Consider the following 18,054-nt stretch of genomic DNA (forward strand, 5'->3'; position numbering starts at 1 on the left):
CACCTCCACATTAAGTGATAAATACAACTTGCACTTGCAAGTTATATCTTAGTTGTAGAATTGTATATTAGTTGTATATCTTAGTTGTACCAAGTTGTAGAGCAACTTGTACAAGTTGTATATTGTAGGTTGAGGGGCAAACTTCTTCTATAAATAAGGAGATATGCCTTCTCATTTGTAACATCAAAAAAGGATGATAATACAATCTCTTCCTCCTCTCTACAAAGTTATTGATTAGCTTCTCTTATTTATTTGCAATTACATATAGTTTTATAACACGTTATCAGCACGAGTCTCTAATCTTTTATTAGAATTTTGTCTATATTAATGCTACCGTCTTGGAAAGCTTGACGGAACCACCCGTGGCTCACTGGAAATCAAGGTATGTTTAGAAGATTTTGTCTCCTAGTAAGTTATGTTATGTATCAAAACATAGAGATGGCCGATACAACTAACGTAATCTGAGCCTTTTAATTTGCTTACTTTTAGATTTAATATCTTATCAACACTTGCCAAATTACTATGTATACGTATTAATATGCAAACATGCAGTAGCTATTTTGATGCTTGTCTTCATCATGACTATCTCAATGATGAATTTATTAAGAGTGATAATATTTTGTGAGGCGCCAAATTTGCTCCGGCAGAGCATCGCCTCAACTTACAATTCCAGTTCATAAGAAACTTACAATCACTAGAAGTGATTATATATCACGTGCTTCATTGTAATTGAATTTGTTAACTATCGGAAGTGGTAATATTTTTATAAGCTTATGATTGCAATTGAAAATATGTTAGAGAAAATTTTTCTACAACATATATGTGCCTTGATTTGCTCTTGAAGTAGCAATATCTTAAAAGAGGCATGAAGCTATCATAATTTGATATGCTTAAAGCGCGTTAAGATATATTTCATTCTTGAAAAATGAGAACTTTTGATAAATGTTGCAAATTCGGATCCGCTCCCTGAAGTGAATGAGACAGTATGTAGTAAGGCTTATAACATTGGATGTGCGCTAATTTGATTGTGAAATTATCACGACTTATCTCCAGAAGAGGTAGAATAATTGAGGGAAAAAAAAACAAATACTCTATGCTTTACTCTCGAAGTATCAAACTCAGAAATCTTCTCCCGAAGTAGTATACTTTGAAGTCTAATCCCAAAGTAGTAGAACTTTGAACTATACTAGGGAAGTAGTAGAACTTTGAACTCTACTCCGGAAGTATTAGAACTCTGAAATCTACTCCTTAAGTAGTAGAACTCTGATATCTATTCCTGAAGTAGTAAATATTAATCTACTCCCGAACTATTAAGACTCTGCATTCTACTCCTAAAGTAGTAGGACCCTGAAATTTACTCCTGAAGAAGTAGAACTTTAAACTTTACTCCTGAAGTAGTAAAACTCTAAAACTTTACTCTTGAAGTAGAAAGAATTGGTAGTATATCTGAGACAATATATGAAGCAATGTCTTCTTGTGCTTGAGCAAAGTAACGAACTATTGTTGAACATCGTATTTCAAGCATATTTGAATAAATGAGTTTCATTTCCTGAAGTGAACGAAGAAATATCACAACCTATCTCCTGTAGAGATACAATACAAGGAATGTACATGTTGTTTTTGTGGTATGAAATTAAGGCATTGCAACACGTACCTGTTGTACGTATAAACATCTTGAATAATTTTATTAAAGTATGATTTTAAAGAAAAAGGAAGCAGAGTAAAATGCTTTCTAGTATAACCACACTGATACATTATGGTTAGCTGTTATTGATTTCCTTGAAGGAAATAAACATTAATGTATCTCTTCCTGAAGGATGTAATTATTATGTGGTTGCCGCTTTGATACAAAATATTCAGATGTTTAATGGTTCATCTCCTTGAAGGAGATATTTAAAATACAGAAGTTTGGAGCTTAACGTTTACTTTCATAATTTACAGTTTAAAATTGTGTTTAAATTTTCATTTGATTACTGTTTTCCATCATGACACCAGTAGTGTCTAGCCAAATTTTCTTTCATGGTACCAGAAGTATCTAAAAATATTTGGTAGAGGAAACTAATGATCAAGGGCTCTAGAAGAGCTAATTGTTTATTTATAAGTATCATGACACCAGCAGTTTCCAAATAGTATCTGATTATGGTAAATAAATTAAATTCTCTCGAAGAGGATATATATGATAGCATCATTTGTCCTAGATCGTAATCGTTACGATCAGAACACAGATTATAGTAAACCTGAAGTTTACTATTGGTTATCATATTAGGACTACAAATGATTAGAAAATTGAATGTCTTTAAGTTACTATGGGTAAGAAATATGTATATGAAACGTTACCCGAGCATGATGGATCACATGTCACAATAAACCAGAAGTTTATGACATAAAATCTCATGCAATAGTAAACGTAAGTTTACTAAACTAAATAGCACTCGTCTGGTAAATTTGAAGTTTATGGGTACAAATAATTTTATTAATTGACAAGACTATTTTGGTCTTCCTGATTTAAATATGATGTACTAATTGAGTATTCAAAATATATTGAAGAACTAGAATATTCTTCAAGAATTTGTTTGTGTTGCTTGTTTTCATGATAAGTTGATTACACTAGTTAATGTTGGGACTGAATCCCCTAAAATTCTGAAAAATATAAAAGGTGAATATGGGCCCTTTCACCTTCAATGTGATGTTTTAATTAATAGATGCATTTATGAGACGGTCACATGTACGTTTATTGTTAACTGACAGTTTGACATTTACGAAGTTGCTTGCTCAAAATAGTTAAGTTGGAAGCACAATTTCCAGATTATGTAATCAAGACAATTCATCTTGATAATGCTAGTTTATATGTAAACTGCTTTGGCACTAGATGCCTCCATAATATAGCTAAACCATTACTTATGAGAACAGAGTTTCAGACCTGGTCTGAGATATGATATATTGCATACAACGACACATGTATGCTTCAGATCAATAAATTATGATAAATTCTCCCCTCATAATTGGTTCAGGGTCAGGAACTAGATATTTCCATCTTATAGCTTTTGATGTGCGGTATATGATTAATTGATATACCATGATGCACACGGATGGATTTCCCAAAGAAAATGGGGATATGTGGTAGTTTTTCTAACATAAGGGGGAGAGAATATGCAGCTAAGAAATATGTTGTGATTTATCATCAGTATGATCCTCAGATAATTCAAGTCAAATGCTGGAGGCATTTGCTGACCCAACTATTTCATATTTCATCTGCAAAATGCTCCTAACGTCCTTGAAGGGCAGAGTCTACAGCATGCATGAAGCATGGTAGACCAATCGGTTCCGAATGTAATAATCCGTGAAAAGGGAGATGAGCAAATGATCATAATAAGGAGGCAATGTGCTCTAGAAGAGCCTACGACATAAGACTTTATGAAACCTTATGGGAGGTTTAGGTACCTGAAAATAATGAAGTGATGAGACCTCAGTAAGTTATGTCGAATTGCGAACCGATACAAAATAATAGCTCGTCAACGATATTTTTGGTACAATATGGCGCGCAATATTGTATTACATTGTAAAGATCTGAGTTCTACGTCTCTTAAAGCATGCCAACGTAGAAATAATTATCAAGTGATATGATGCATCTTAGTAAGCGTAAAGCTTATTGGACCTGCAGTCCAGACACCAGAAGATGTCACATCATTTAACTACTAAATGGATGTTGTCACAGTCTATATGTTTTACTTGATAAGATTCAAAAAAATTCGGAATAATTCAAAATGCCTGAAGCATATACAAGTTCTTGGAAAACTTGTTCATAATCCTTATATGGATTAAATCACGTAGTGAATGTATTTTCATCGTCTTAGTGAATATTTATTGACGAAGGGTACAAAGATGATCCTGTTTACTCTTGTCTCTTTATGATAATTAGAACATTTCATAGTACTGTGCAAGTTGATGACTTGAATATTATTGAAGCTCTTGAGGAGTTTTCAAAAGTAGTAGATTATTTGCTAAAATAGGTTGAAATGAGAAAATTGAATTGGTCCTGAAGTACCATATATTTGTGCAATTGATGCATTTATATATCTTGCTATAACTACGAGCATGATATAGTTTTACTTCTAAATGAAGATATTGAAATAGATCAATTGCATATTGCAGATGAAAGCCCTGAAATGAATGTGTTTATCCTAACAAATATTGTCAAGTTTTTTGGATATACAGGACATTCATATGATACCATAAGAGTTCGATACGATACATGTTATCTATTTTCATGAAGGATTCTTTCCGTCATACCGTGTTATTTTACCGACAAGTCAAATCACAGGAAAATAACAGTAGTTTATAAAGCAAGTCAAGAATGTACTTGGCGTGACTGCAACAAATATTATATGACGATGATGTAACTCTATCTAAGGAATGAAGATGCAGATCATCAAGCAGTTAGTCAAATGATCATTTGACAGATGTGATCACAAATGCTCTGTCAACCTCAAGATATGATAAGTTGGTATACAAGATCGGAGTACATCATCTTCAAGAATTATGTGATGCTTTAATCAGGGGGAGTAAATACCCGCTGTACTCTTTTTCCCTTAATCAAGGTTTTGTCCTATTTGGGTTTTCCTGATAAGGTTTTTAATGAGGCAGCTAACAATGCGTATTACTAGATAGTAGATACGTGTACTCTTTTTCCTTCACTAGGATTTTTTCCCACTGGGTTTTTCCTAGTAAGGTTTTAACGAGGCACATTATCTATTAATAAAACATCCCAGGGGGAGTGTTATGAACTATTTTACAAGTTGATATTTGGATGTATTATTAAATGTAAATTATACCACCTACACATTAAGTGATAAATACAACTTGCATTTGCAAGTTGTATCTTAGTTGTAGAAAGTTGTATATTAGTTGTATATCTTAGTTGTACCAAGTTGTAGAGCAACTTGTACAAGTTGTATATTGTAGGTTGAGGGGCAAACTTCTTCTATAAATAAGGAGCTGTGCCTTCTCATTTGTAACGTCAAAAAAGGATGATAATACAATCTCTCCCTCCTCTCTACAAAGTTATTGATTAGCTTCTCTTATTTATTTGCAATTACATATAGTTTTATAACAGTTAGAATATTTTTCAAAAACAAAAACCTACTTAACAAAAACATATTTACCAAAAAATAAAGTAGCATTTTCATCAGATACAAAAGAATACTTATAGCTTTCTATAAACTGAATACTGATTGAGAAACAAACACATGTGCACATAGGCGGACCCACGTTATGCCGAGGGGTGTCATCCGACACTGCTTCGTTCGGAATTTAAAAAAAAATAAAATATATATATATATATATATATATATGCAAAAAGGGATATGAAGAATATAAGTGACATCACTTGACATAACCTGTAACCTAACATGCTGCTCTAGCACCTTGCTTGTCTATATTGAAGTCTTGAGTTCGATCCAGGGTTGAATATTTGTTCGGTTTTAAATTTTTATTTAATTGCCTCACTATTTTATATTAAACAGTGCAAAACTTGATCACTCGTTACTTTAGGCTATTTTTTTATAAGTTCTTTTCTTATGTGAGTTACGTTTTATTAATACAATTTAAATATTTTTTATGTGAGTTATATTTTATTAGTACAATTTAAATATTTTTTGACATGACATTATAATAATTTATTTATTTGTTACGACACCATTTATAAAAAATTCTGCGTACGCCACTGCATGCACAGCGCAAGGCAACGTAAAGTAGACATTTTCAGGTTTGCTGCTCTTTTTCATACTTCGACTAGTGTGCATACAAATTTGGGCACTATTTCATGGTCTTACCCTAGCTTATCAATGCGGGTTATAACTTTTAGAAATAAACCTAGGTGCACATGGACTACTTAATTCCTCTACTAAAAAGCCATCGCCTCCTTTTTGCGAATATTCTTAATGATTGCACGTTCTTGCTGAGACAATTGATCAATTAGGCAGTCATATTCCATAAGTACAGGGAGCAAAATTAATTAGCAGATTTGCTCAATGGACCAGTATAACAGTCTTACAATTTTTGACTTCCCCATTCCATTTGTATGTGTTATATATACTAGAATATAATCACTCTGAGACTTATTGCGTGAGAATGTTACCTCTGTGTGCATCCCTACAAATGCAAATATTGCTACCCCTTTTTGTCATGCCCATCCACATATCGGACCAAACAAATACTAGTTCACCTCCAATATCCCCTTTTGTAACGACCCTTCACAATCGCCCCCACAATACTTTAGTACTAGTCTTACAGGCCAAGAGCCTTTACTACCTGTTGCTCCTTGTACCGAGTGTTTCCTTATAACTAAACTAATTTTTCTTTTGGACTCCCAAAAGAAAAAAGAACATTCCATTTGACCGTTGGACCAAATTTTTTAAACTCTACCACGTAAGTAGTTTTTTTTTTTTAAGCACAAGAACATTAACAACGTCTATTAATGACAAAGAATTCATGCTCTTCTCAGGTTTGGCGTGGTCTCTTTATTACAACACGCTTGGGAGCATGATTTCTGACTTATATTTATAGGCCAGAGATGAGATCTCAACAATGTCTCAATAGCTTATATTTACACTTACATACGAAGTTTCGCGAATAACATTTATTGGGTCGACTACATTATGGCCCATCAAACTTAACTCTCTTTTCAAAAAGCGAGTACTGAGAGTACTTTGCAGAAAAGCTCTGCCATGTCTCTTTTTTGTTTTTTTAGCAGCTTTGTACAGTGAGGACCTGCACACCACACCCAAATGCTCCTCCATGCGCACTAGATTTCAACAAGTACAATGTCCATATATATTCTTACAATATTTATTAACAATATTACTTGGTTATCCTTGGATAAAATTTTACTTACATATATAGGTGTGTATTGCCATCTTAAGGATTACCAAGCATTTGATACAAAGTTTTTTCACTTATTTTTAGTAAAAAAACAAAGTATTTCCTCCGTCCCAATCTAAGTGTCTTAGTTCGATTGGGGTTGGGTAACATTTTTTAGAACATAAAATGTTCAACAGGTAGAACCCTTAGCTCGGATAAGGTGTTTAAATGAATTTTTTTGTCAAGTTTAACTAGGACCGTAAATGTATTTTACCTTTTATAAAACACATATGTGGTCAAGACTAGGGTAAGGACATTAGGAGGAGACTCAGAGCACTTCTCTGTTCTGATGGGGTTGCACTAGGGGATCAGCTCTTAGCCCGTTTTTATTTGCCTCGGTGATGGATGGATTGACGCGACAAATACAAGGTGAGGTGCCTTGGTGTATGTTGTTCGCGGATGACATAGTCTTGATTGACGAAACTTGTAGCGGAGTTAACGCTAAGTTGGAAGATTGGAGACAGACGTTGGAGTCTAAAGGATTTAAGTTGAGTAGGACCAAGACAGAGTACTTGGAGTGCAAGTTCAGTGGCGTACCATATGAGGCTGACGAGGAAGTGAGGCTTGGTACCCAGGCCATCCAGAAGAAAGGAAGTTTTAAGTATCTTGGGGCTATTATTCAGGGAGATGGGGAGATCGACGATGATGTTTCACATCGTATTGGTGCAGGATGGATGAAATGGAGGCTCGCTTCTGGAGTGCTGTGTGACAAAAAAGTGCCACCAAAACTTAAAGGAAAGTTCTACAAAGTGGTGGTTAGACCGACTTTCTTTGTACGGGGCGGAGTGTTGGCCAGTCAAGAACTCTCACGTTCAGAAGATGAAAGTCGCTAAAATGCGAATGCTGCGGTGGATGTGTGACCACACTAGGAAGGATAAGATTAGGAATGAAGATATCCGGGGAAAGGTGGGAGTGGCATCGGTGGAGGACAAGATGTAGGAAACGAGACTGAGATGGTTTGGACATGTCAATAGGAGAGACACAGATGCCCTAGTACGGAGGTGTGAGAGGTTGGCTATAGGCGGTTTCAGGAGAGGTAGAGGTAGGCCAAAGAAGTATTGGCGAGAGGTGGTTAGACAGGACATGGCGCAGTTTCAGTTTACCAAGGACATGACCTTAGATAGGAGGTTGTGGAGGACTCAGATTAGGATAGGAGGTAGTCTCGCTTACTTCTTTCGTCATAGTAGTTGTAGTTTGCTCATTCGTTTATTGCCATCTCATTTCTGCTTATATTGTTGGGTCTTGTACTTCGAGTATCTTATTTATTTATGGTAGCTACTATTTATCATGACTATCTCGCTTTTGTTGATTCTCGTTTTCATATTGTTTTGTTATACTTGTCCTTATCTGACCTTTTGTCTTGTTCTCTTTTGAGCCGAGGCTCTTTCGGAAACAGCCTTCTCACCTTTCAAGGTGAGGATAAGGTCTGCGTACACTTTACCCTCCCCAAACTCCACATTGTGAGAATTTACTGGGTATGTTGTTGTTGTATATGTGGCTGAACCTCCACTTCTGTGCATCGGCTTACTGTTTTTTTTTTTTTTTTTTTTGGGGGCGGGGGGAAGAAGTGGAGCTTATTATATTGAGTATTGACAAGATAATCTATCAATTTCCCTTAAGATTTAAACAGGGTCATAGTCAAAAGCAATGATTTGAGTGTGTTTGGAGCCTTGACTACAGTATTAAGTTGATATTCGTGCCAATAAATATATTGCGATGAACGCATATACTAATTCTTAGTGGTGACCTCGACGCCAAATAACATAACATTCTTTATGCCAGAATGCAATAATAAAATAAGAGAAGAGCAAGATTAGAGAACAAAGGTAGTAGAAGAAACAAAATAATATTTGGTTAATCAAGAGAATCTAGTTCCCTTTTAAAAACTATAAAGGCCAAACAGCTTTTGAACCCAGTGCCCAAGTCATACCTTTTGCGTCTTTTTACACTAATGACAGTTTCCATTATTCGATTAGTTGGCTAAGATTAATTATACTACTTCCATCGTAATGTGCTAAATTAGATTATTTTATCAGTGATCACTCGAGAAGTAAAGAAAATAATACAAGAAATCGAAATACAGATAATTTTTTATAGTTTACTTTTATTTATTGAATTAAGTGTATGATAAATATTATATCCCGTGACCGAGCATGAGCACTTCATTAATTCATTTAGCTCTTCTTGTATAGCCTTGTCACATTGATTGCTTGTCCTGTTTCGGTTACAATTTGTCATACATAAAATTAATGGAACGCTATTTATAGTATCAAAGTTAATGAAGCAGGACTAGAAATATGTGTCATGTTAATAACAGAGCTCTGCCTTGACTTTTTCTTCTTCTTTATACATGAGTTGGGGCAGTGACAGCTCATATGTTCTAAATTAATGCCACCGAGTTCACTGTTATTCTTCATGAAAAAATATAACTCACTAGCTATATATGCGATGTAGCTAGCAATTTTTTTGGCCTTTTCAGAGGTTGATGTAACCAGTTGTAAGTGGGGCTAATCGATAAAGTCGAGATGGATACAAGATTGAAGCTTCATGGATTCAATGTAATATTTTTTAGGTTGAACCCATCGGGAGCTTTCTAGGTTAATCTTTCATGTTTCGGAAACCTAAATTTAGAAGTGTTTGTATTGAGCATTTGAAATTATTCGAATTTTGTTTGATTGACAGCTTTCTTTGATATGGTAAAATTTGTGTGATTCACTGTGAAAAAGCGCGTGACAGGCTTAAATTTTACAAATTTTTATTTTTTACTTATTCTTCTTCCTTCTCTCTCCTTCCAAGACTTCCTCCACCGTCCTGCCACCGTAATGCCACCACCATATTCAATCTTCTCCTCTCCTATCATTTTTTACCGTGACAAATTAAATCAATTAAGAATTTTTTTATCACCATAAAAGTAAAGAAAGGACATGGGTTATTTAATAAAAAAATTATATATCGCAAGGTCGGAACTTGGATGTGGAATCGGCGCCATTAGTTCTCCCGGCACGGATGGCGCTGATTCCACATCCACAGTCATGATTCATGAGATCGCAAAACAATTGGCCGGTCTAATGTCTTATTATGGTTCTATTCAATTCTTTTCAGGGTATTCAATTATAATAAAATGTTCTATCCAAAATAATTTTGTGTGTAAGATTATTGCTTGTAGCAAAAGTGGCCGTATATTTTTTTAAGCTTTCAGCAAAACACTAAACTTTCAGCAAATCAAATCTTACTAAGGACATGGGTATTCAAATGTTTGCTTGAAATAGGACTTGTCATGGGTATCACAATTTTTTGAAAACCAATAAAAAGGATCTGTGATAATAAAATGTTCTGATGGTGGTAGAGGTCAAATTCGATGAAGGGTGAGGAGGATGTGCTGGTAGTTATGGTGACAGAAACTGAAAAAGAATGTGGCGCTGCCGCGCCGGTGGTGATTGTGGTGGTTGGGTTTGCAGAAGAAGGTCATGTTGGTCGGAGGATGAGGATTTGAAGAAGGAGATCGGAGGAGGAAGAGTCAACGGGATAGGTGTTGCAAATTTTTTTTCTGTTTCTATTTTTTAATTAACTAAATTTTTTTTACTCAAAATATTGTTTAATAATTATTTTGGAATATATGCCACACGTCTTTATTTTATTCGCCACTTTTACACGTCATCAGTGAGTGCATTTCACACACCTTACATATTTAACAGATTTTACAAAAAGTGCCTAATTGGAATAAAATTCAGGTAGTCTAAGTCTTTCGATACAGAACCAAGTTTAGTGCGCAAGTGAAAGATCTTGTCCACCTCAGGAGGCTTCCGATGGGTTCAGCCTATCTTTACATTGAATCCATTGTACTTTTTAACTTATGGGTTCAGACCAACTATTATTGTTATTTTAATATATTTTTACACATAAATCTCATGCGCATCAAAATTACTAAGTTCGGACTAATCCTATAACCTAACACAAAACCCCGTCCACCCCTGCATGTTTGTCATGTATTTATTAATTTACTGTAAATACTGAATATGAGTAAATTTTTGCCGAACTAATACAATGTCATACATGAGTATGAAAAGGAATGAAGAAGAATAATTGAAAAAGACAAGTAATTAAAATCGCAGAATTAAGGAATGTGGATTTGCAGATGAAGCGGACAAAAGAGCTGTACGCTTCACAAGAAACTCCAATTGTTGGAGTTAAAGTACAGCTCCCCAAGGACCATGTGATCTGGCTCCCCATCCAAGTCACGTCGTTTTTCCACATTTCTTTAAGACTATATTTTTCTTTTTATTTAAAATATTCCGATATAATAATCTCATATGGCCGAATAATTTTTTTTTAAAAAAAATAAAAAAATATGGTCGAATAAGATAATAATGCTGTAAGACATTTGATATATTTATTTACTGCATTTATTTATGAAAAATAGAGTCATATAATTAAAGAACATTGGTGATAGATCATAAAATCGATCTCCTCTCCGGAGGAAATGATTATTTCCTTGAATGGAAAATTGAGTCCAAAAATTGGCTTAACAACTAAACGTTTGCTTAAAAACATGATTAATTATATCTTTTGTACAAAGGTAATTATTACAACTTACAAGCAATTGAGACTACAAGAAAGGTAACATGCGATTAACTCCAAAACAGAATGATGATGAATTGATGTTTAACAAAGAGTATATGTAACTACCAAACAAGTCTTAATCAAGCATTCGGCGATTTAGTTAGCTTTAATGCAAGAAAAAGATATGATGTTTTTTCGGTTAAGTTTCATATGTTATCCATATAAACAAATATTTACATAGATTATTTATAAAATGGCTCAAATATGCTAATTTGAACCATGCTTGAAATGAGCTTCATTTACGCGAATCATCGTGATAGTTTAGCTCATTTATCATCGAACCATTCGGAAATGGTTCATTTATGCCATTCATCAATAGTTTGGCTCATTTATGTCATCGCCTGTTACCAAAATGACTCATTCATAACATTTTTCATTAACGCCGATTTTATAATACCATATATGACACGTGGCATAAATGAGCCATTTTCGATAGTTGGATGGCATATTTGAACCTTTGATGAGTGGCATAAATGAGCCATTTTCAATAGTTCAATTGCATAGATGAGCCAAACTATAAACGAATGGCATAAATGAGCCGATAGTTGGATGACATATTTGAACATTTTCTGTTTATAAAATAACTCCACATAAATATCTAAACTAGAGATATGTTGGTAACTTAGAAAATATAGTAACTAATTAATACCAGTTAAATTAGATTGATGATATAAAATAAATCTTGACATTATATGTATATATTTCAATTACGTTTTTAGCCTCGGGTATCTCCTTACTTGCAAATTTGGAAATACATACACTATTTACGATCAATTATTAAGACTTCAAATCCCCACTTATGGTGTTGCATTGAGCATGTTGTTGTTGTTGTATTAAGACTTCAAATAGTAATATCTTGTCCCTGTCATTTTATGTTAATTTAGTAAAAATAAAATATATTAAAATAGTAATAGCTGAAAAGAAAAGTACTCACATCTATATTAAAGTGCTCATATTGAATAAGTTTAAATTCTTAATGTTGTTAAAGTAATTAAAAATGATATAAAATGTTTTAGAATGCGTCAAAAATTAAGAAAAATACATAAATTAAACAAAAAGAATTGTTTTCGCAAGTGATGAAATGCGTGTTCAAACACAATTTTAATGTACACATTATTTTTTCATCTTCTTTTTTTTTAAAAAGGTTTTTTCTATCAAATTTCAACTAAATCTCTATCCAAACGCCTAGTAAGAACTTATGTTAGCACCAACGGAAAAATTTAACAAATGCTTTATCGACCACTTCCATTGGAACACTTTATTTGCAGTATATAATCAAAATAGTTTGTACTACTAATATTTACCATCATCATTATATAGAATCGTAAGTTTGTTCTCCTGTCCGCTGCTTAAGGATTTGACAGTACTACTAGACCTAGTCCTTGTAATCATGATTACTTGGGTCCAAACCTGTTAATTAATTATGAGATCAACCCACTACTGCTTATACTTTTGGAGTAAACATTATTCTCTTCCGGCATAAAACAAAAAGGCCTAATTAATTAACATATGTTTGTACCATGCATGTACTTTAGCAATAGTGTTAATTACTTTTTGATACCCCAATTAATACTTAAAATTAAATGCATTAAGTGACGAAATTCATTGTAATCACTTGATACATTAAGCGTTACTTAAAATGCTACCGAAGTTTCAAGTGAAATCAACTTAACTATAACTTGAGTATGAAAACAATGACGAATTCGCTGTTACTGTAATAACTTTAACATAACTATAAACCTTATATACTCATTAACATATTTACTAAATATTAATATCTATTTAATCACAAACTCAATTATTATCAATTTTAACTTACTATAAACATTTATAAACTTCAAATTAAGAATTCACTTTATTCCTTCTTTGAGCCAGGGTCATGTATGATGTAACGGGGGTATCAGGGTATGTAAGCAACTGCATCTGCCACATTGAAGACAGGCAACATGCTATGATTCTTGATATGTCCAAGAATTATTTGTAAATCATGACAAAACTAGAACAATTATACTATTTGATATAGTAAGTCTACTATTTCCTTTTTATAAGGCACACCATCATCATTATTCGAGAGATCTAGGACCCAAACAAACTTATTTTATCCAACCTCCCATACCCCACTCCATTGCCTTATAGCCCTAAACCTCTTCCCTTAGCTCCCATTGATTATGGTTTTCTTCAACACCACCTTTATTAGTAGGCGTTTGGCCATCCATTTTGAAACCATGGTTTCAAACCAGCGTTTGGCCATCAATTTGAAGTCGTGGTTTGAAACTTGATTTGAAACCATAGTTTGAATCCAAATCATCCAAAAAAGCATGGTTTGGGTTTCAACTTTTTTAAATACAAAATTTAACTCATAAGTTAATATTTTGTAAAAAAAAACTCATAAGTTGGTAAATATTTTTAACAATTACCCCCATCAATCATTTACCAATCTCATTAACTTCCACCAACCTTTATTTATGTCTACCAATCTTTAATTTACGTAGGAAGATTATATTAAATAGTAGTTATATTACTATTCATGTTAAATTTTCGATTTTATTGAAGTAAAATTTGATTAATTGATGTTGTATTTTTAAAAAAAGCCTTCTAGTAGTGTACTAATTTTGTTATAAACTATGATTTGCTCATTTGGTAAGATTATATAAGAATTGAGAATGTTTTGATAGTTTTCACAATTTGTGAGATTTTTATGTCTATAAGAGAAAATACAACTCAAAATATTCAAATCAGATGTCAAAATGATTTGAAACTGTGGTTTCAAATCGTACGTCCAAAAGCCTTAGAGTAGTTCCTTTGGAATAGAGCTAAAGAGTCCAGCTATTGATTCGACTGAACCTAATAATTTTAATTTAAATATTTATTTATATTAAAAAATTTATTAAATATATATATAAAATTTAAATTAAAAATTCATATATTAATATCTAAATATCATTATCGTAAAATTTAGAATTCATAAAAATTTAAATTCTGCTTTTGTCTCTTGCCACCCCTATAAAAGTAAAAAGAAAATAAGCAAATCCATAATGGCCTGTCAATAAAGCCACCAAACTTCCCCTTTTTCCCCCTTCTTCCTCTTTTTTCCTATACCAAAAAGCACTGAACTTCACATTTCCCTCATTCTCAAAGCAATGTCTTTCCACGTTTTCTTCTTCTTTACTTTATTACTTTTCTTGAACAATCCACCAAGATTACCCGCCCTTCCACTTTTGCCCGAACCCGACCCGGCTGAACTCCAGTCTCAAACATTCTTACCTTCCCCTGCACCACCAGCCACAATTCCAGCTTTCCCGGAACAGTCAAATGTCGCAGGTTGTCCTTTAGATCTACCTGAAGACCTCTACCACAACGTTAAATCAGCTTGTGGGTCCCACAGTTATTCGGGTCAAGCACATAAGACCCGTTGTTGCCCCGTTTTAGCTGCCTGGCTCTACTCAGCTTATTCTAAATCGGTACTGTAGGAAAATAACTCATAAATATCTGAATGCTCTCTACAATACTCGCTCTATACTTATGAAATTAGCAGCACCTCTAGCCTGTGTCGAAGCCAGAATTTGTATTAAGGGGTTCAAATTATGAAGAAGTGAACACATGAAGAAGCCAAAGAGTTCGACATATATATATAGTATAACTTTAACCATATATAAATAGTGTAATTTTTTGCTGAAGTAGTTTGAACCTAGGGCCTTACTGGCTCCGCCCTGCCCCTAACACCCCTGTTTATATAATACGTTGACTATAATTCTTAAGTAGATATGAACTAAAATATTTAATCCTAACCAAATTTGGTTTCTTACAATCTTGAATTATTTTTTCCAACAGGCACTTCACAGAGCCGTTACGAAAGTTCCACAATCGAGTTCAGTTGATATGCCGGTGCTACCTGATGATTCGGAGACGTGTGTGGATTCACTTGAAAAGGCATTGGGAAACAGAGGGATTGAATTGGTGAAACCAAATGAGACTTGTGATGTAGTTTATTGTTATTGTGGAATTAGGCTGCATCCATTGAGTTGTCCAGAAGCGTTTTCTGTGGATTCACAAGGGGAATTGGTAGGTGATAAAAGTGTGAAGAAATTGGAAAGAGATTGTTTGAGTAATAATGGGTATACTGGTCTTGCTGGTTGTTCCAAATGCTTGAACAGTCTTTACCTGGTACGTTTACTTGATCCACTTAGTTACCTATCAAAAAAAAAAAAAAAAAAAACACACACACACACACACACACACACAAAAGCCACATTCTTGATACAGTTATTCATACTATGCTTAATGTGGGTTTAAAATACAACAACAAGAACAACATACCTAGTGAAATCTCACAATGTGGGGTCTGAGGAGGGTAAAGTGTACGCAGACCTTACCCCTACCTCGGAAGATGGGGAGACTGTTTCCGAAAGACGGGAAAAAAACCCTATCTTCCAAGGTAGGGGTGAGGTTGGGAAAGATACATTCTTGATCCACCTTTTTTTCCCGCTCAAATAACCTCTCTATATGGTTATTTCTGCAATTTACTGTACTGCTTGACAGTAGCAAGTTTTTAATGCTGCCTTAAACAGAAATTGCACCTAAGTTTTCAGAATCCAGTGGAATTACTTAATCTGTAGTTTTAGTTAAACTAAGGTAGCTTCTAAAATGATTTATTACAAATCAGGTACAAGGGAAGCCAAATTCTTTAGGTTATTTCTATCTATATTTTGTCGTCTATGAGACCTATCTTGAAATCAAGAGCTACTGTAATGACCATCTCTATGGTGTCATCTTCTCTTATGGCCAATTACTTTTTCTTCAGACCCGCATATACTCAAAAAATTGATCTGTAAATAGCCTTAACACAGTGACCCTCGTATGAAGAAGAGCAGCTGTCGAGTAGGTATCATGTTTAATTCAACTTTGGTGTCCAAACTTAAAACTGTTCTTACTTGTGAGTGTATACTCTATGCTTGAGCGTAGGCAGTCACAATATTGAAGGGCTCGATATCAGTAACATCCATATCAGAAGGTAAATTACCACCACCAGTTTGTCTAGGGTAGTCAAATGAGATCGGAGTGAAACAAACCATTGATCTCATAGAGCAGGGAAAAAAATACATGCAAGTATGCATATTGGTTGTCCAGATGACAACTCCTCTGATATTTGTTGCTTAACTATGGTCAACTTGTGTGTGGTATTCTTCCTCAGAATTGCTGTCCTAGTTCCTTCTTTTCAGAAGAAAAGAGGAGTTTGAATCATAAATCTCATTGGATTTCAAGGAGCCTGTTGGGCTGCATTCACTGAATATTATAATATAGTTTCGAGACACCTTTAAGTTTATCAGAAAAGCAGGATATGCCTTATAATTTGAGCTGATAATTCATTGGATCCTCTATTGGAGTACGGTGGGGAATATTCAAATCTCATGGCATTGGTTCTTGTAAATTTCTTTAGCCTTGGAGTATGATAATTTAGATTTTGGTACTCTGGAGCAAGCTCATAGTAATCTGTTTGCATTTTTACAAGCAAGAATCCATCTGTTTATTAGCGAATAGAATTTGATACTTGGTAATTATATCAATCTTGTCAATGACTAAACATGTCCTGTAAGGTAACAAGTTTTTGGTTTATCAATTTAAGGTTATAATCTGATACGTGGAAAAACATTTGCAGCTTAGTGAGGGTAGAGTCGGAAACAAGAGCAGGTCAGAGGACAGAACTAGGAAAATGCGCAGCAGAGATTGCCAATTGATGGGTCTAACGTGGCTTCTCAACAAAAATAGATCGGGTTATATTCATACCGTTTCTGCTGTTTTGAGGGCTCTAATGTTGACCGAAGGCAGTTCAGATCCGCAGTCTTGCACACTTAACAGTGATGGGATGCCACTTGCTGTAGACTCGTCGGAGATCAACGATGAATCTTCTGCATTTGCTATTCAGGCATCACTTTATCGGTTTATCCAACCTTTAGTTTTAGTGTACATAAACTTTGGTGCGTTGCTCTTCAAATATTAGTTAATAGCCGGTACTTGATCCTTGTACTAAAATTTGTAGTTCTTGTTCAAATGTCACTTAGGGCAAATTCGGCCCTCTGTATTCGTTCATTCAGGTTAGTGAAATTGTAATTTTTGTGGTTGTGTAACGATTGTTCAGCAAATGAATGAAGCTATGGCTGTTCCTTGATAATGCTACTGTCAAATTGAAATACCAGAAAACTTGCACCATAAGCAGCAGCGATGCATTGTAATATATCATCGCGCCATTAATAGTTTACACAAGCTTAGCCAAAGCACTATTCCGTTACTTATGATATAAGGATTGAATTGATGAGAAAGTTTAGTTGTTTTTCCCCGTAAATTAGACCAGTGTTTTAAGAAGCGGGGTGCGAGGCGAGACGTTTTACGCAGCACGAGGCGAGGTGTAATTCCGAGACATGGAGCATAAGCCCATGGGTCTACGAGGCGCCAGTATCATGTATCTTCAATTTTATAATATTACTAGAAGCTTTCTAATGCTCTATTTTTGGTTTAGAC

At 34.3% G+C, this 18,054-nt stretch overlaps 1 protein-coding gene across 1 annotated transcript; it reads left to right on the forward strand.

The window, feature by feature from the left end:
* Positions 1 to 14,556: 14,556 nt before the first annotated feature.
* LOC132055542 (uncharacterized GPI-anchored protein At4g28100) lies at positions 14,557 to 17,707 on the forward strand. Its single transcript, XM_059447421.1, has 3 exons — positions 14,557 to 14,999; positions 15,370 to 15,702; positions 17,195 to 17,707. The coding sequence occupies exons 1-3, from the start codon at positions 14,679 to 14,681 to the stop codon at positions 17,534 to 17,536; spliced, it is 996 nt and encodes a 331-aa protein (XP_059303404.1). The 5' UTR covers positions 14,557 to 14,678; the 3' UTR covers positions 17,537 to 17,707.
* The last annotated feature ends 347 nt before the right edge of the window (positions 17,708 to 18,054 follow it).

Source organism: Lycium ferocissimum, chromosome 5 (assembly GCF_029784015.1).
Source record: "Lycium ferocissimum isolate CSIRO_LF1 chromosome 5, AGI_CSIRO_Lferr_CH_V1, whole genome shotgun sequence".
Lineage (NCBI taxonomy): Eukaryota > Viridiplantae > Streptophyta > Magnoliopsida > Solanales > Solanaceae > Lycium > Lycium ferocissimum.